General features: G+C 40.3%; 3 protein-coding genes across 3 annotated transcripts; all 3 read right to left on the bottom strand.

The window, feature by feature from the left end:
* Positions 1-74: 74 nt before the first annotated feature.
* LOC138208737 (B-cell receptor CD22-like) lies at positions 75-5,035 on the bottom strand. Its single transcript, XM_069166829.1, has 9 exons — positions 4,484-5,035; positions 4,166-4,399; positions 3,984-4,088; positions 3,588-3,803; positions 3,058-3,384; positions 1,787-2,132; positions 1,646-1,703; positions 923-1,109; positions 75-736 (listed from the first exon to the last, which is right to left on the bottom strand). Exons 1-9 carry the CDS (start codon positions 4,788-4,790, stop codon positions 672-674), a joined length of 1,845 nt encoding a protein of 614 aa, XP_069022930.1. The 5' UTR covers positions 4,791-5,035; the 3' UTR covers positions 75-671.
* A 618-nt stretch (positions 5,036-5,653) lies between these two features.
* On the bottom strand, positions 5,654-9,777 carry LOC138208736 (uncharacterized). The gene is made up of 8 exons (XM_069166828.1): positions 9,723-9,777; positions 8,840-9,073; positions 8,400-8,504; positions 8,022-8,225; positions 7,583-7,918; positions 7,064-7,412; positions 6,905-6,962; positions 5,654-6,182 (listed from the first exon to the last, which is right to left on the bottom strand). The coding sequence occupies exons 1-8, from the start codon at positions 9,775-9,777 to the stop codon at positions 6,045-6,047; spliced, it is 1,479 nt and encodes a 492-aa protein (XP_069022929.1). The 3' UTR covers positions 5,654-6,044.
* Positions 9,778-12,196: 2,419 nt separating this feature from the next.
* Positions 12,197-18,251, bottom strand: LOC138208735 (uncharacterized). Its single transcript, XM_069166827.1, has 6 exons — positions 18,068-18,251; positions 17,714-17,993; positions 16,944-17,023; positions 16,505-16,840; positions 16,077-16,334; positions 12,197-12,282 (listed from the first exon to the last, which is right to left on the bottom strand). Exons 1-6 carry the CDS (start codon positions 18,249-18,251, stop codon positions 12,197-12,199), a joined length of 1,224 nt encoding a protein of 407 aa, XP_069022928.1.
* Positions 18,252-18,757: the final 506 nt, after the last annotated feature.

Raw genomic sequence — 18,757 nt, 5'->3', positions numbered from 1 at the left:
TTTATTGATACAAAAAATGTGGCCATTAAAAAAGTCAGAGGAGAAGTAGACTATAAGAGTGAGCTTTATTCAAAGGTATTAATAAACACAACAAACATAAAAAAATAAACAGTCTTCTTATATCTTTTCACTGCTTTTTATTCAATTGAGGGGAAGATCAGAATACATTGTTTATGTTGATGCTGAAGCAGATCTGTATTTTCTTTGGTGGTCATTTAAGATGCAGAAAATAATATTTGTTAAAAACATTGCATTATTTGTATAAGGGATATATCTTCACGTCATGGCAGTACGTTCATAATAAAGTATGCGTAGTATTAAAAGCAGATCAAGCATTATAGAAACCCCTCGTGGCCATTTAAGGAGACCAATATGAGCAATAGGTTCATTGCAGAGGAAGTGCTGCTGACGGCTGCGTTCCGCTTGCGGGAGCTCTCGCTCTCATGCATGCTGGTTCACTGTCATGACTTTCTGTAGAACGCTTAAATGAACTGAACCATCATCAACACACCTGTGCAATATACACCGTGTCTAGTCTGTCTGCCGTGAAAAAGGTCTAGTTCAGGTTCGCTGCTCACAACACCGTGGTCACTGTCTTAATGAATGTTGTTAGAAAATGGAAGTAGTTGACATTAGCTGCTCTGGAAAACAAGACAAGACGGGAAGACCTTCTACGTTCTGTCCGTCACATTGGCCGGTGTTTGGTTTGCTGTTTTCCACTGTCTGGTCATTGAGCCTAAACGTAGAGATGAGAATGCATTCATGTAATGAGGTTTAAACATGCTGCAAAGTATTTCAAACATATAACAAAGAACCATTTTGAAAACCTTCAAGGAAGTGCGCAATCTGTAGTTCCTTCAACTTTGTCCAAGGTATCATACAACCTGTAATAAGCTACATAATTCTTAAAATGAATGCTTACTCGGGGTTGTGTTGGACCTAAACGAGACAACAGCATAGGCGGTGCACTCTTGTTCTTGGGACTGAAGTGGCTGGACGTTGGAGTACAGAGGAACTGTCTGGTTCTGTGAGAAATGGACTTGGCTGTAATGAAGTTCCTGCTCTGTTGGTTGAGCTGAGATGTCGTTGCACTCAGGAACAGAATTTATCTGACAGAAACAGAAGGAATTACGTTATTTTAATGTGCACCGTGTCACTGATACAATCTAAGAAAAGCAATATCAACTGGTTTTAACTGGGTGGGAGGGTCGGCACAACATAGCAGCTGCTATGTGGCTCGAGTACTTCTAGAAGAGTTATAAATATGTGAGCTAGTATGTTAATACAATTCAAAGATAAATTGTCCAGGGAAAACCTAATTCTGCAGGAGATTTTACAGACTTTTATGAAGTAAATTTCATCATAGAAGTGGTGAACGAGTGGTTGTATGTCGTGTTTTAATAAAAGCTGCCGTAGAACAATATTTATGTTTTACACTGCAAACTGTAGAACCGATGGAACTTCTGGAACAACCTATTTCTGTGTTGCTCGACCATAAACAGCATTTACCATTAAGAACCTGTGAGAAAATCTTTAACAGTGGTCGGGCAGAACAATGCTATGATTTATTGAGACAGAAGTATAATAATAATGAATTGGAACTAATCATACCTGATTGCAGCAGAACTTAAATTATTTTTGTTACCTGCTCCAAGTTGTCCATTGTTTCATTTCTGAAGGATTGGCTGGAAGTCTTCTTTTTTCTGGTTAGTAAAAATAGTGATTAATAAAGTCAGGAGGAACTTTGTGTGAATTAGTGTGTGTGACAGAGCACGGTGATGCTCACCTCATCCACAAGAAGACAGCAAGAAGTATTAAAACCAGAAGAGCTGCAGAAACTCCTGCAGCAGCTGGTTCCCATTTTCCTGGGATACTGTGAACAGTGAGACTCTTTTCAGTCGAGCTGAAGTTTTTGTTGGTTCTGACAGCACACGAGTAATTTCCTGCACGCTGGCTGCTGACTGGGTCTAGAAGCAAGTGTTTGTTTTGGTGTTCTGGCAGGGTCAGAGGTCGACTGTTGAAGTACCAAATGTAGTTTGTGTTGTCAGTGAGAGGACAGCTGGTGCTGCAGGTCAGTGTGACTCTCTGACCCTCTGTCACCTCTGCAGAAGGAGTTATCTTCACTCTCAGGCCTGGTAGATGATAGATTGGTCAGCACAATTAGAGTTCTCATACATTACAAAAAAATAACAACAAAACAGGGTTAGTTGTCTGTTTTTCAATACAACACATATCACTGTTACAAGGAAGTTTTTACTGATCTGCCACATTTCAGAAAGGTACGATTAGGCACATTAAACTACAGCACTTCCTACTTTTCAGTTTAACGGATAATAGAAACAAACTTTGACTGCAAGACAGGAGCGGTAGGCTTGTGTGATGGAATCATGTAAGCCCAACCATTGATTCTAGTTTGAATGGTTGGCGTGACACATTTTCTTATCTTTCTGGCTCTTGTACGGTATATTATCACAACAAGCAACATGCAAAGTGTGAAACAATGAGTGAGGCTGTAGACTGAATGCAAGGCTTCTTGTTCTGGTCAGTTGGGACATTAACTTGAATCAGTTAATCTTCTTAACAAGGTTAAGGATTGCGTCATCGATCGGGATCTGTTTGTGTATCCATTTGACGTCTTATTTCACATGTAAGACACTAAAACATAGTTGAATGATGGCTCTTCACATTGTGTCAAGTGTTTGGCCTCATTGGTAGGGCGGAAAAAGTGCAACATCTTAAACGTGACAGATGTTACATAACTGGTTTGAGGCCCGTCTGTTCAAGAAGCATTTAAACCTCAGGTATTTCATGCTGAAACGTGAATATGAGTTCAAATACCGACAATGTCTTGTGAAGGAGTGAACTGAATCGACTCTGGACTGAACACAGTATCAGCTTTTCACTTTTCAAAATACCCACATCAGAAAATAAGAAACCTTGAATAATGTACTCTGTATGGAGAACGTGACCATGACGTGTACGCAGTTGGAAGTTTTCCGAAGTATAGTCTACTGTCTGCTGCTCGCACATAAAGACGGGGCCACAAGTTATAATTACCTGTGACAATCAGAGTAACTCCAGACTGTCTCCATCGTTTGCTGGCTTTTTTAATACGAAACTTGTATTCTGCTGAGTCACTCTCCTTTACATTTTTTAATCTGAGGGTGTGTTGGTTCCTCATGTTGTCATGATATCTCACATCCCCTGTGTTGTCAGTCACCTGTACCTCATCAGCATTTCCCTTTTCTTTATACCAAAGTTTGGACTCTGGCTGCTTGTTGGGAGGATGCCAGTATTCACTAGAGATGTTTACAGAGGAGCCCTCGAAGGCACAGATTCTCCTGCTGACATAATTCACGCTCCAGCAGTTCCCATCCTCAACACCTGGAATACAAATGAACGGCAACTGAAACTAATTAGACATAGATATTTAAAATTGGGACGAGCCAGCCTTCAACATGTTTGCCATATGAATAGTTTTTTTTTAACCATACAGTATTAAAATAATCAGATTTCTCATCAGCTATTGCAGACCGTTAAAACAAATGTTCCCTTTATTAACAGACCATCAGTTGGTTTACACTCACAGAAGTCAGCAGAGCGCAGATCCTCAAGACCTTGCACAGCACAAGAGAAGCTGTTTGCAATCGTTTCCGGAACAGAAATCTGCTGTTCCTCATGCTGTCTTTGTATGTGTGTGTTCTTATACCATGTGAAGGGAATCAGAGTCATGTTACAGCTGGTGATACAGGCCAGTCTGACAGAAAGTGATATGTCAGCAGCAGTCTGTTGAACATGTATTTCTGTTGGGAGATGAAGATATTTTTCAACAGTTCATTTCTGCCATGTCATTTAGATATGATTTGATACACTGCGAATACATTATTAAATACTGACTTTCAGACAGAATATGTAGGACTGCATGTCAGTAGATGATGTACTGTTAGAGGTGAGAGGAGTGTACATGTCTGTGAAAACATCACCTCTGGGATATGTGATGGAGCAGGACTCATCTAATGATGTCTGTTTGTAAGAACACCGTCTCCCTTTGGCGTATGTCACACTGAAGCAGACCGGTGTGACCTCGCCTGGACAAAACAGGCGTTTAGTTCATTAACTGGTGAACACTGATTTTAATGATGATGAGTTCATGATTGTCACTCACCCACGGAGACTTCAGGGGCTCTGAGCTCCTCGTAGCCTTTGATAGCACAGGAGTATCTGACTGCCTCCTCACCGCTGACCAGCTCTTGGTACCAGGGAGACCAGTCCTCATAGAGAAACTCTCTGTTCTTGTACCAGATGAAGGCTGCAGGCTTTTCAGTCAGAGGACAGCTGGTGCTGCACATCAGTGTTACTGTCAGTCCCTCGGTGGTGGGAAACACTTTTACCTGCAGGTCTGTGATGATGGTTAATAGAAATAGTATTATGCATGGATTATTATTGTAATCACCTGGTGATACATTTGTGACGGCCACTGTACCTGCAACATGGAGATGAATACTGCCTTGTCTGCAGTCTTCTGGTGTGGCAGTAGGTTTTCTGCAGCAGTAAAAACGTTCATCCCTCTCTGTTTGATCACTGACCGTCAGAGTGAAGTTAGTCTCTTCTGATATGCTGTACTTTCCATGATTTCCATCCAGAGAGTGATCAGTCTTGGACCTGTGGACAGTGCACCAATTCTTGCTTGAACCGGGATGTTGAGCTGAGCAGGACAGATTAACTGATGACCCTTTTAAGGCACAGATGCAGTCCCGCTGGTTGTGAGTCCCTTTAACAGAAGATGTCATTAGCAAGCATTCATACTATTTTCGTCACATTCCTCTCCATACTAATGTACTATGAAATGATGATGATACGATACTGGCAAGGATCTCACACTCGTACCGTCATACCAAAACTGTATTTGATTCACTTTGTAACTATTATCTACACTTAAACTCATAAAATACAGAGAAAAAAACGTGTTTTCACAGTTTTCCGTTAATATAGAGAAGAAAATAAATCATTCATACCTGAGATGTAGAGAATGAAACCCACAAACACAAATCCAGCTGCTGCCAAGAACATGGCTGTTGTAGACTTCAGCTTCTAATCAAAAAGTTGACTATGATTTGACATTTTATGAAACTTGAATGAATGGTCAAAATCAGCAGCAGTCCTCTTACAAAGGAAAGGCTGAAGGCAGAATGATTGATTCATCAGTGTAAGTGTGTTTGAGCAGCTGCACACAGCTTCAACCACAGAAATGACTTCCTTCCTCATGATTGTTTTATCAAATAAGAGATGTCATTTGCCGAATCTACGTATGTAGTGCTGAATAAATATATGTAATACTATGTGAAGCTGTCAGTGGTGAGTTTGCAGCTCATTGTGGTTTGTGCTGTGTTTTGTTAACACAGATTAATGCCATGTTGCTTCCTTTCATGTTTAAAAAATATTTTCATTTAACGTGTAACAATCGCTGGTTGAGACGCCGATTCACTCGCCATCAAACAAACAACAATCAATCCAATTCAAAACTGAAAGGTTTCTAAACCTGAATTCTGTCTTGAATGAAACCATCAAAACAAGCAGCAAAATGTCCTCATAAAAATCATGCAGATTCTAAAAACTTGTCTATTTATTTACAATATGTTATTTTGTCCACCTACTGATGAGTGGGTCTTAATAATATCACCACATCATATTGCTTGATATGGAAATAATGTGGCTTACATAATTGGCTTTCAAAACCTTCTTTTGATGCAACATTACATGCTGTGCTCTACCTGCTTTTAGCTCTTTTCTGAACATGTGCCCGAGAGCGCTCCAGTTTATTGGCATGTTTCTGCAATAAACTGGCAGAAACATGAACAGTGAGGTCTGCCAGATCAGACAGTAAAGTTTGCCGTTACATTAAAAAGATAAATGCAGGCTTGAACTTGAGTTTGCACTGCACATTACACTTGATCCTGCTCTGATATTAATTTTATTCTTCATATCTGAACATATCAGACGGAAGGGTCCTTTGCAAATTGCTATGGCAACAATTGTTTCCTCTTTTAGATTGAAGGCAGTGGCTCAATGGTGGAGTAGATATCAGCTGTGTGGTTCTCAGGGAAGTGGAGTCTGCTGTAGTGGTGGTCATCCTGCTCTGCTAATTGAGCTGACACGTTCTCATACATGGGCTCAAGGTTGAACTGAGGAGAAGAGACAAATAATTTTACTATATTGCAGTCAGGTTTGGCTTATCCTTGAAGAGCATTATAAAATACAACTCAATCTCAACTGAAAGGGTTTAGGAAACTTTTTTAAGTGTATTGATTGAAGTGTTTTACAACTGCTTTCATCTTTTAGCCCTATTAAAAAAAAATATATATATATATATGGAGTCACTCATACTGGATTTAGAAAATGTGATTTAATTGTACCAACTGTTAAATGTAGTTGAAGCCAGGGAGAAACTTATTTTCTTTCAGTGGTGATTAACATGACTGGTTGATATCAAGTAAATTACAAATGGCAGATATTAACCTATCATTATTAAAAAGAAACAGCTCCCAAATGTTGACTGCAGCATGACAAAAATCAGATAATATGCAGGTGTTAAGTTGTCAAAACATAATAACAGTAGTTCTTGATGTGGCTTCACAGTGATAGTCATGATATAGATGTGTTTCAATACAAATACAACTCTGAGAGAAATCATGGAGGAGTTTAATAGAACCAGGTGTTCAGGGTGAGCAAACTTAAAGAGAGAGCTATGAGAGGTTATAATTTGAGTGACAGGAAAAAGCAGAAGGCACAAGTTGAAGCTTCTGTCCTGACAGGAAATAAATAATCATTACATCTGAAGAGAAACAGAATAGATGAGTGTCAAGTTTTTCTGATGCAGCATGAGTGTCTGAATCCTGTTTTGTACCTGATGCACATTGTCTGATGTTTCAGTTCCTGAAGGTTGACCCAAAGTCCTCTTTCTCCTGATTCAGAAAAAAATAAAGAATTATTATTTAAACTAGTTAGAGATTTTGAATCAAAGTTTGAATGTTGTTGCTTTGAAACACAGAATCATGATACTCACCTGATCCAAAAGAAGACAACAAGAGGTGTGATGACCAGGAGAAGAGCTGCGACTCCTGCAGCTGCTGCTGCGGCTGATGTTCCCGTCATACTTTGGACTGTGAGACTCTTTTCAGCTGAGTTGAAGTTTTTGTTGGTTCTGACAGCACACGAGTAATTTCCTGCACGCTGGCTGCTGACTGGGTCTAGAAGCAAGTGTTTGTTTTGGTGTTCTGGTAGGGTCAGAGGTCGACTGTTGAAGTACCAAATGTAGTTTGTGTTGTCAGTGAGAGGACAGCTGGTGCTGCAGGTCAGTGTGACTCTCTGACCCTCTGTCACCTCTGCAGAAGGAGTAAACTTCACCTGCAGGTCTGAACGAGGGAATCAAAAATATTTATCACCAACCTCCTATAAGTCTGACACATTATACATGTTTGAATGAAGCTTGACCACAGACTATGAGCCCTTAGTCCTCCTGTTCACACATGAATTAGTGAAGTCTGCTGAGTGCTGCTCATGAAGAGCAGGAGTTAAGATTTACCTGTGACAGTCAAAAGGACTCCATGGAGAAAAGACTCTTTTAATCCTCCATCCTCTCTCTGAAGTCTGAACGTGTATTGTGCTGAGTCATTCTTCTTCAGGTTTTTGATTGTCAGGATGTGGTGGTGGTTATTCCTCTCATCATAGTCCTCCACATCACCTGAAGCCTCCACCAGCTCCTCCTTACCACTTCTATTTTTTTTATACCACGATTTAGAAGTGGGCTGCTGTGTGTCAGGGTGAAAGTATTTACTGGAAATGTTCACTGAAGAGCCTTGAAGAGCACAGATTCTCCTGCTGACATAATTCACACTCCTGCATTTCTGAACCTCAGCACCTGAAATAAAGATAAAATACTAAAAGTTGTTGAATATCCTGAATGTTTAGACTTTAGTTTATTGTTAAGAAAAATAACTAACAATAGGTTTTGTGATACTCACAGACTTCTGCAGACTGATGATGCTCGAGGCCTTTAGCTGCACAAGAGAAGCTGTCATTTGAAGGGAGTGGAATACTTCGACTCTTGGAATAATGAAATCCGTTTTTGTACCACGTTAAGGCAGTTCGAGTGTCAGTCAGAGGACAGCTGATGTTACAGGTCAGTTTGACATGTTTGTTCGAAGGAGTCCTTTGAACATGTAGCGCTATTGAGGAAAGAGAGTTACCATCAGTCACTGTGACATATAGTTATCTTAGCACACCTTATATAATGTGTATATATATTTAAGCTTAGAAAGAAAGATGAAAAAATTAATAAAATGACCAAATATGACTTTAAAGGTGTGTTGGGAGATGTTTTTGTACAGTGGAAGCTTCACCTCTGGGAAACTTGATGGAGCAGGACTCATCTACTGATGGCCGCTTGTAAGAACACATTCTCCCTTTAGCATAGGTCACACTGAAGCAGGTCGAAGAGACAGAATCTGGACAAAATAAAACAAGATTCAAACTAAACATTGTTGTTTTCATGACCTTAGAATGAGTCCTTTATATTTCCTACATCAGGAGCATGTCCTCTTCCACAGAACCCGACATGAAGCCCCAGTATGTTTCTACCGTAGCTCAGTCTAGAAAAAACAAACACTTGCTCTTGAAAGAGCCTTTCACATTTTTTGTGAGTTCTGTGGTGTCCATCGCTTCTCTTCCAAGCTTTGAAGAGCTGGGTGAGGCGACCGGTGTTCAGTTGGTTGTAATCCACTAAATCCTACACACTGGTTCAGGTACAGGTTTTGTAACATTGATGAACATTGACACTCACCCACGGAGACTTCAGGGGCTCTGAGCTCCTCGTGGCCTTTGATAGCACAGGAGTATCTGACTGCCTCCTCACTGCTGACCAGCTCTTGGTACCAGGGAGACCAGTCCTCATAGAGAAACTCTCTGTTCTTGTACCAGATGAAGGCTGCAGGCTTTTCAGTCAGAGGACAGCTGGTGCTGCACATCAGTGTTACTGTCAGTCCCTCAGTGGTGGGAAACACTTTTACCTGCAGGTCTGAGAAGATGATGGATGAGAATTTATAGAATGATGTCATTTTTAAAGTAATAAATTATTGAAATCCACTGTACCTGTAACGAGGAGTTTAATATAATTGACCCAACAGCGATCTGGTTGGTCTGCAGTCCCCCTACAGCAGTAATACCTTGCATCAGTCTCTCTGAGATCATTGATTGTTAAATTTGGTTGATTCTCTTCAGCTGTGTTGTACGTTACACGTTGTCCATCTGCAGGGAGTTCATTCTGAACAGACATGGGTCCATTCCAGTCTAAAGTGTACCATTTGTTGCTAGAAGTGGTAGGTTGAGCTGAGCAGGGCAGATCCACTGTAGAGCCTTTTAAAGCACAGACGATGGCTGCTGCCCCTTCAACAGAAACTTTCATGAGCAAACAGATTTAAATTTCTTTTTTTTACCTTTCCGTCATAAATCCCTGAATAATGATACTAAACTGTACTTTATACGAGGAAGTGATCATCTTCAGACATGTAATGTGCTGTCAACTTATATCTTTTTTTTTTTATCCATTTCTAATAATTTACATTTTCTATTGACTCACTTACTTCGTTGAAATACCAGAGTATATACAATTATCTTATGAAGTTATTACTATCCTTATGTAATAAAGCATAAATAATGACTCATACCTGAGATGTAGAGGATGAAACCCAGAAGCACTTGTCGAAGGTCAGCCAGCAACATGACTGTTATAGTCCAGCTTTAACAGTATATCTACAAGCATACAGAAAGGTGAATGGTTTGGAGGACAGAAATGACTGTTGGTTAATGTTCCGTTGATTGACACATAATGCAGCTTCGTTGCAACATAATCCCTTCCTCTTTAAGTTGTTGTTTGTTCACTATAATATCTAATGAACTTCGACATGAAAAAAGACGTTTGTGTATGTGTCTGCCCAGTCATAACATTTTTGACAAAGCGGGAAGCTTCTGCAAGCAAGACAAGATCACCATGTGTGTGTGTGTGTGTGTGTGTGTGTGTGTGTGTGTGTGTGTGTGTGTGTGTGTGTGTGCGTGTGCGCTTTGTTTGAATGTAAAATGGATCACAGCTCTTAATGCAGATTAGCATCTGAAAAGCTGAAGCATCATGTAGGACTAGCAGGCCATTATAAGCCTGACACTGTTTTAACGTGACTCAGTAAAGTCCAGTAAAAGCCATTAGAGCTTGCATCAGTCTCTCTGAGATAAAAGAATGTTTACCTTCCTATTATTATTTCCTGAATATTGATAATAAACTGTACTTCATGAGGAAGTGATCATCCACAGACATGTCATGTAATTTCAATCATTTTCTTTTCTCCATTTGCAAGTGAAATTTTCAGTTAAGCTTTTCTATAATTTGACTCTCATGCCTGTCATTGTAATATGGTATCATCATCACTATCCTTATGTAATAAAGCATAAATAATGACTCATACCTGAGATGTAGAGGATGAAACCCAGAAGCACATGTTGAATGTCTTCCAGCAACATGAAAAATGAGCAGATCTGGAGGGCAGAAGGGGTTTCAGATGAAGCTTAATTTATTTTTACATTAAACCACCACAACAGAGGTTTGCCATCACCATAAAGTCCCACAAACAGCTGAGCTCCTTATATGCACCTGATTACTCTAATTGGCCCAGACATGCCATCTAAAGGTAAGTATATATATCAACAATTCATATGTACAATCAATATTTACATCATTTCACCAATCGAAAGATGACAATAATAATTTACGAATATTTACGGTCCCTATAAATTTGGGAAACCATCAATACATAATTCCATAAATAAACAGAGCAACACATATTTCGACACCCCCCTACCCGCTTCTTGTGGTTGGTACTTCCTTGAACTATAAATGGGTGCCCAAACACCCTGCTAAGAGGAAACAGATAGAGGTACGTTATTGCAATATTTAAAGCAAATTTGTATCTTTAGCTTGGCAATATATACTCTGTTGTTCTGCCACATAACTAATTAGATATTATTGCAATCAGCCTGTTCAATCAGTTACTCACTGCACTTGTCTATTTGTTTGTTCCCAGGGAGAACAAAAGGAACAACCCAGTGTCCCAGCCGTGCACAAGGTTCCCAGAATCTACAGTTTAACAATAAATACATTTGATAAAATTGCGTGTGTTCTCTCTTTGGCAACTTTATCACACCACATCTCATAAATCCTGTTCGCAGCTTAGGTAACGGCGGCGTGTCTTTACAGGCATTTAAATATACCATGGCACATTGGCAGGAGTAACTGATAGTTCACAGCCTCAATCAGTATTTAAAGTAAAAACTACTGTGAAGTTTCTAGCAGCTTTTATAGCCAGATATTAGGTCAGAACAATTGTATCAGTGATGATGTCACATGGCTGATTGGCCTAGTAGTGTTTTGGGAAAATAATGTAGCTGTGGAATATGCACTGTTGGAGAGGACATTTTACATCCTGAATTGAAAAATAGGATTCATATAACTCGTGGCTCGGTTTGCTTCTGAGTCAGTAGAATGATGTTTGTGTTAAAGCGTCACTCCAGCTGAAGGAACGCAGGATGTGTGTGGGAGAGTTTTTCAAATGCAGCAGAAGCATCCTAAATGTCTGGGTTTTTGTTTGCACTGTACTCACAGCGTGTAGTGATCTTTTGGCCACTTAAGGCAGTCAGGACCTGAAATTATGACTTCAATGTTGTGCAATAACTTTTGGTCTTAACCTGCTCTATAATATAGGGTCTGTTGCTTCAGTTTCTTCAGACTGACTTGACGTTCTCCTCCGGTTTAGTAAAATAAACTGATAAGTATAGATGAAATAGTGATTCAGATAAGAAATTGATTGTCTTTGATCTGCAATAGAACCCAGTGTTGCCCACCTGATCCAGAAGAGGACAACGGCAGGTGTGATGCTCAGGAGAGCAGCACCGACTCCTGCAGCTGCTGCAGCTGAGGTTCCTTTTCACACTTTACACAGTAAGAGTCTTTTAACTGGAGCCGTTTCTGTTGTTTCCAACAGCACAAGAGTAGTTTCCTGCATGCTGGCTGCTGACTGGCTCTAGAACCAGGTACTTGTTTTGGCTATGCAGCAGGGTCATAAGTTGACTGTTACAGTACCAAAGGTAGGTTGTGTTACCAGAAAGAGGACAGCCGGTGCTGCAGGTCAGTGTGACTCTGACCCTCGGCCACCTCTGCTGGATACAGCCGCACTTTGAGGCCTAAAAGATTGTTTGTGTCAGTAGATGTTAACAAGGACACCCAGAAGTCCTCAAACCTAAATAACTAACTTATGTCAAATTAGCAACTTTTCTGTTGCTCTTCTAAACAAACTGTTTCATGACTGCTCTGAAATATTTCTCACTACCGCTCAGGCGGTTAGGAAACAATGACATTGCTGAGGGAAAACTCTCCATCTTACTTTTGTCTTTTGCGGTTCCTTTTATTTGTACATAGTTTTGGTGTTTAAGTAAATGCAAAAACATAATTCATTAAAATGTTGATAAGAGTCAGAGCTTCGGGAAGTGAAGCAATCAGAAAAGTGTGTTATCTGGTTGGTTTGTGGTTAAAAAGAGAAACAAAAAACATGTACAGATGAAAGCTGCAGATGTAACTTAAGAGATCTGTTAATACATCACAAAACACGTAATCAAGAGTATTAGAGTAGTAGTACATCTGTCGGTCCCATGAGAACATAAAAATAGAAACAGGAAAAATGATAAAAACACTGTATAGTACAAATAAGACTTGAAGGATCTGCTTCGAACGTCTTAGTGCCTGATAGAACCGGATTCCTTCAGAGTTTATGCCTCGATGGGTCAAAACTAAAGCTGTTGGATAAAATTTATTGATTTGACAAGTTTAAAACTGAAGAGGATCTTGACTGCTGAATACAAGCATGAAAGCATTTCATAGAGTTTTAGAGTTTCAAACTGACCGTACAATAAATTAATAACAGTTTTCATCTCACTTTACTGTCAAACTTTTCTTTACCTGATTACTAACATTATTATCTATCATATCGATTGCTGACATGTACTTTGCTGCTAACATAAATTTTTTACTGATCAAATGACAGATATCCGTTTCAGAAGAAATTTAACATGGAAATATGGTCCAGAGTCACAGACCAACTCGTATTTAAACCTTTTCTATGTCTTGTGGTCGACTGAAATTCTGTATAGACAAAAAATACAAAAAAATATTAAATATGCAAAATCCCTACAAGAAGTTCACTGTGTTAAAGGGGGTACAAGCTGGTCCTCAGGCCAACAGTGTACATGTTTTTTTCACAGAAGAATTTTATATTTTTGTTGAAAAAATGATTGAAAAATCGAATTTTCCTTTTGAAAACTTTGTTCAAGTATACCACCTTTAGAGTTAAAAACGTTCATACGTTTCAGTAAGTGACAATGTATTTGTGACAAACTGATGATGTTCAGCATGTCTGTTCACACCCTTACTGTTTACGTTGGTGACATCATGTCTCTCCCTCACAGCAAGGGCAAAAAAATTAAACCAATTTCTTATTCAATTATATTTCTTCCCCTAAAATTCACTCTTGCTGTGCTCTTAATGACTTTACACATGATTTACAGTATCACTTAACGTGAAAGCAACTTCCTGGTGACGTCACCAACAGCATCAGGGACAGTTCTCAAATGGAGAGCACAGGAGGCCCTCTACCGGGTACATCTGGAGCTTTAACAAACATAAAGACACAAAATAACATGCATCCCTCCTGTTTGTCCTGCTAGCAGTTTGAAGTCTGTCCTGCAGGTGGCGCCACCACTGCAATACATGTTCTTTGCATGAGAATGTACAGTCTGTCTAACAAGTTGCCTTTTCAGCCACCTGTTGTGTACACAGTAATATATTCCACTGTTTCCAGATGTGAAATGTGAGATGTGCAATTAGGAGCCCGGCTGTTTCCGCTGCTCTCTGTGTATCAAATGGAGATACTCATATGTGACATGAGGCTTGATACCTACAACAGGTGCAGTGTGTGAGGATGTTTTTGTGTTAAACACAGCGTACCACTCTGAGTATTTAAGTTGAGTCTGAGTCCTTTTGTAGTGACAGCAGATGCTCGCTCAGGGCTGTCTTAGTTTCTGAAGTTGATGACGGCGTATTGGGCATGCTCCACTTCTCTGGGCTGATCTGCTCGTACGTTGGAATAAAGAGGATCCGTGTGGTTTTTGCTGAAGTGGACTCTGCTATATTGAAGCTCAGCCTCCTCTTCTGGCTGAGCTGAGATGTCATCATACACTGGACCAGGGTTCAGCTGATCAGGACACGACACCTAACATGACATTATGTAACGATTTTACTCTTTTGATGATTCATAGGCCAATAAAAAAAATCACTGCAACTGGTAAAAATATAACAATCCAAATGTGGACAAATCAAATATGCAAAGTGGATGTTTTTCTAATGCAGATGCGTTTTACAACTTTTCATCTTCACCTGCTCTCGATTGTTTGATGCTTCAGTTGCAGGACAAGGAGTGGAAGTCCTCTTCTTCCTGTTTAATAAAGGGAATAAACATCAAATTAAATATGTGATGTGATTTCAGTCAAGTGATTGAATGTTATTGAATTCGTAGCATAATGGAGCTTCTTTCACTCTCTGGACCTGTTTTATCCCTTATCACAAGGCCATTACTAGCCAACCACTGTGCGTTGCCTGATCGGTAGGTGATTTTAGTTTTATATACTTTGGTGGTAATTATTATTATTCTGTTAACTCATTGTTCATCCTGTATCACAGGAGACTTTTGGCGGGGTCTGCGTTGAACTTTGCCAGAAAGTGGCTCCAGCTAACCTGCTCACTCTTAAAAACACTGCTGCTTTGCCTGCTGGGTGTTTTGCCTCCCGGGCTTTGCCTTCCCCCGCGTTACTTTGTCTACGGTGCCTGATGCTGCTCGTCTGCCGGGCTTTGCTTGATCTCGACAGCACTGCAGCCCTGCTTCAAGCTATTTCATGTCAGCGTCACGGTGTTGTTTTAATGGAGAAAACCCCTTTTAGCTTGAGCCGTTTTTAACTGTGCGTGTAATCTGACAAGGGAGGTTTAGGCCCACCATGGAATTTTGTATAAGTACATTGGGTGTCTGATCATCCCTCCTGGATAATCAGCTAAGGTGAATTATTTTGTTTGGTTTGTTTTCTCTCTTGTTCCTGATTTATAGCCACAGGTTTATTTTCTTTCCGTTTGATCTTTGTTCTGATCGGATAGTTTATTTGGCTGATTAAGCCTGGAAATTAACACTTTTCTTTCGAAGAGTATTTTGTTTAATTGAGTTAATATTGCTTTGTGTAGCTTATTTTGTGGTTTGTATTACGTTGCAGACCTGCAGTTCACCCTTTAACAGCCGAGTGTGTGCTGGACGGTCTGCTTAGTTTATTTTCTCTTTTGTTATTTTTCTTTCTGTGAAGTGGAGCCTTGTTAATTGTGTTCTCTGTGTCTGTAGGAGCTGCAGGGCCTAAGGTGGTGGGGTTGGTGCCTCCTGGTGTTGGTGTCTCCCTTCGTGCGCTGTGTGGTTTGGTGCACCCCTGGTTCTGAACCCTCAGGTGTGTTTGTGTGTGATCGGGGTGCCTCCTCTTTTTGGGATCCTCACCTTTAACGGTCCACCTCTCCACTGGTAAGCCGCAGCCCCGAACCTTTCGTCAAATAATTGTATATGTTGAGGCTCTTTTATTAGTAGTTGGTGATTAAAATGATATTTTATGGAACCACTGTGTTGAATATGAAGTTTGTCACAATAAAGAATAATTGTTTGGAACGGAACCATGATACTGTGTGGGGAAAAAATTATTCTTTAGGTGAAATTCCTAAGGTGGCCTCGTCATACTCTTACTAATAACATTGGTCACCTTCCTCAAAACTCTTAACCACACCCTCCTTCCACCACACTTTGTTATTGCTCACCTAATCCACAAGACGACAGCGAGCAGTACAACCAGGAGAAGAGCTGCGACTCCTGCAGCTGCTGCTGCGGCTGATGTTCCCGTCATACTTTGGACTGTGAGACTCTTTTCAGCTGAGTTGAAGTTTTTGTTGGTTCTGACAGCACACGAGTATTTTCCTGCACGCTGACTGCTGACTGGGTCTAGAAGCAAGTGTTTGTTTTGGTGTTCTGGTAGGGTCAGAGGTCGACTGTTGAAGTACCAAATGTAGTTTGTGTTGTCAGTGAGAGGACAGCTGGTGCTGCAGGTCAGTGTGACTCTCTGACCCTCTGTCACCTCTGCAGAAGGAGTAAACTTCACCTGCAGGTCTGAACGAGGGAATCAAAAATATTTATCACCAACCTCCTATAAGTCTGACACATTATACATGTTTGAATGAAGCTTGACCACAGACTATGAGCCCTTAGTCCTCCTGTTCACACATGAATTAGTGAAGTCTGCTGAGTGCTGCTCATGAAGAGCAGGAGTTAAGATTTACCTGTGACAGTCAAAAGGACTCCATGGAGAAAAGACTCTTTTAATCCTCCATCCTCTCTCTGAAGTCTGAACGTGTATTGTGCTGAGTCATTCTTCTTCAGGTTTTTGATTGTCAGGATGTGGTGGTGGTTATTCCTCTCATCATAGTCCTCCACATCACCTGAAGCCTCCACCAGCTCCTCCTTACCACTTCTATTTTTTTTATACCACGATTTAGAAGTGGGCTGCTGTGTGTCAGGGTGAAAGTATTTACTGGAAATGTTCACTGAAGAGCCTTGAAGAGCACAGATTCTCCTGCTGACATAATTCACACTCCTGCATTTCTGAACCTCAGCACCTGAAATAAAGATAAAATACTAAAAGTTGTTGAAAATCCTGAATGTTTAGACTTTAGTTTATTGTTAAGAAAAATAACTAACAATAGGTTTTGTGATACTCACAGACTTCTGCAGACTGATGATGCTCGAGGCCTTTAGCTGCACAAGAGAAGCTGTCATTTGAAGGGAGTGGAATACTTTGACTGTTGTAATAATAAAATCCATTTTTGTACCACGTTAAGGCAGTTCGAGTGTCAGTCAGAGGACAGCTGATGTTACAGGTCAGTATGACATATTTGTTCGAAGGAGTCCTTTGAACATGTAGCGCTATTGAGGAAAGAGAGTTACCATCAGTCACTGTGACATATAGTTATCTTAGCACACCTTATATAATGTGTATATATATTTAAGCTTAGAAAGAAAGAAGAAAAATAATAAAATGACCAAATATGACTTTAAAGGTGTGTTGGAAGATGTTTTTGTACAGTGGAAGCTTCACCTCTGGGAAACTTGATGGAGCAGGACTCATCTACTGATGGCCGCTTGTAAGAACACATTCTCCCTTTAGCATAGGTCACACTGAAGCAGGTCGAAGAGACAGAATCTGGACAAAATAAAACAAGATTCAAACTAAACATTGTTGTTTTCATGACCTTAGAATGAGTCCTTTATATTTCCTACATCAGGAGCATGTCCTCTTCCACAGAACCCGACATGAAGCCCCAGCATGTTTCTACCGTAGCTCAGTCTAGAAAAAACAAACACTTGCTCTTGAAAGAGCCTTTCACATTTTTTGTGAGTTCTGTGGTGTCCATCGCTTCTCTTCCAAGCTTTGAAGAGCTGGGTGAGGCGACCGGTGTTCAGTTGGTTGTAATCCACTAAATCCTACACACTGGTTCAGGTACAGGTTTTGTAACATTGATGAACATTGACACTCACCCACGGAGACTTCAGGGGCTCTGAGCTCCTCGTAGCCTTTGATAGCACAGGAGTATCTGACTGCCTCCTCACTGCTGACCAGCTCTTGGTACCAGGGAGACCAGTCCTCATAGAGAAACTCTCTGTTCTTGTACCAGATGAAGGCTGCAGGCTTTCCAGTCAGAGGACAGCTGGTGCTGCACATCAGTGTTACTGTCAGTCCCTCAGTGGTGGGAAACACTTTTACCTGCAGGTCTGAGAAGATGATGGATGAGAATTTATAGAATGATGTCATTTTTAAAGTAATAAATTATTGAAATCCACTGTACCTGTAACGAGGAGTTTAATATAATTGAGCCAACAGCGATCTGGTTGGTCTGCAGTCCTCCTACAGCAGTAATAGCTTGCATCAGTCTCTCTGAGATCATTGATTGTTAAATTTGGTTGATTCTCTTCAGCTGTGTTGTACGTTACACGTTGTCCATCTGCAGGGAACTCATTCTGAACAGACATGGGTCCATTCCAGTCTAAAGTGTACCATTTGTTGCTAGAAGTGGTAGGTTGAGCTGAGCAGGGCAGATCCACTGTAGAGCCTTTTAAAGCACAGACGATGGCTGCTGCATTCACCCCTTCAACAGAAACTTTCATGAGCAAACAGATTTAAATTTCTTTTTTTTTACCTTTCCGTCATAAATCCCTGAATAATGATACTAAACTGTACTTTATTACGAGGAAGTGATCATCTTCAGACATGTAATGTGCTGTCAACTTATATCAGTTTTTTTTTTATATCCATTTCTAATAATTTACATTTTCTATTGACTCACCTACTTCGTTGAAATACCAGAGTATATACAGTTATCTTATGAAGTTATTACTATCCTTATGTAATAAAGCATAAATAATGACTCATACCTGAGATGTAGAGGATGAAACCCAGAAGCACTTGTCGAAGGTCAGCCAGCAACATGACTGTTATAGTCCAGCTTTAACAGTATATCTACAAGCATACAGAAAGG

This window comes from Embiotoca jacksoni, unplaced genomic scaffold (assembly GCF_022577435.1).
Source record: "Embiotoca jacksoni isolate LCO1_2020_lvr unplaced genomic scaffold, fEmbJac1.0.p SCAF_4, whole genome shotgun sequence".
NCBI classification, from domain to species: Eukaryota; Metazoa; Chordata; class Actinopteri; family Embiotocidae; genus Embiotoca; species Embiotoca jacksoni.
The sequence above is the reverse complement of the archived record's forward strand: the minus strand, read 5'-3'. Positions and strand labels throughout refer to the sequence as shown.

What these genes read in the sequence shown, in the direction of transcription:
- LOC138208735 (XM_069166827.1), bottom strand. Translation starts at nt 18,251, where the DNA reads ATGTCTGTTCAGAATGAGTTCCCTGCAGATGGACAACGTGTAACGTAC. An exon ending in TCATCAGTCTGCAGAAGTCT is followed by an intron (nt 16,841 to 16,943) that starts GTGAGTATCACA and finishes TCTTTATTTCAG; the next exon opens with GTGCTGAGGTTCAGAAATGC. An exon ending in AAAGAGTCTCACAGTCCAAA is followed by an intron (nt 12,283 to 16,076) that starts GTATGACGGGAA and finishes ACAATCTTTTAG; the next exon opens with GCCTCAAAGTGCGGCTGTAT.
- LOC138208737 (XM_069166829.1), bottom strand. Translation starts at nt 4,790, where the DNA reads ATGACATCTTCTGTTAAAGGGACTCACAACCAGCGGGACTGCATCTGT. An exon ending in AGTTACTCTGATTGTCACAG is followed by an intron (nt 2,133 to 3,057) that starts GTAATTATAACT and finishes ATCATCTACCAG; the next exon opens with GCCTGAGAGTGAAGATAACT. An exon ending in GCTGTCTTCTTGTGGATGAG is followed by an intron (nt 1,704 to 1,786) that starts GTGAGCATCACC and finishes TTTACTAACCAG; the next exon opens with AAAAAAGAAGACTTCCAGCC.
- LOC138208736 (XM_069166828.1), bottom strand. Translation starts at nt 9,777, where the DNA reads ATGTTGCTGGCTGACCTTCGACAAGTGCTTCTGGGTTTCATCCTCTAC. An exon ending in AGCCCCTGAAGTCTCCGTGG is followed by an intron (nt 8,505 to 8,839) that starts GTGAGTGTCAAT and finishes TATTTTGTCCAG; the next exon opens with ATTCTGTCTCTTCGACCTGC. An exon ending in TCATCAGTCTGCAGAAGTCT is followed by an intron (nt 7,919 to 8,021) that starts GTGAGTATCACA and finishes TCTTTATTTCAG; the next exon opens with GTGCTGAGGTTCAGAAATGC.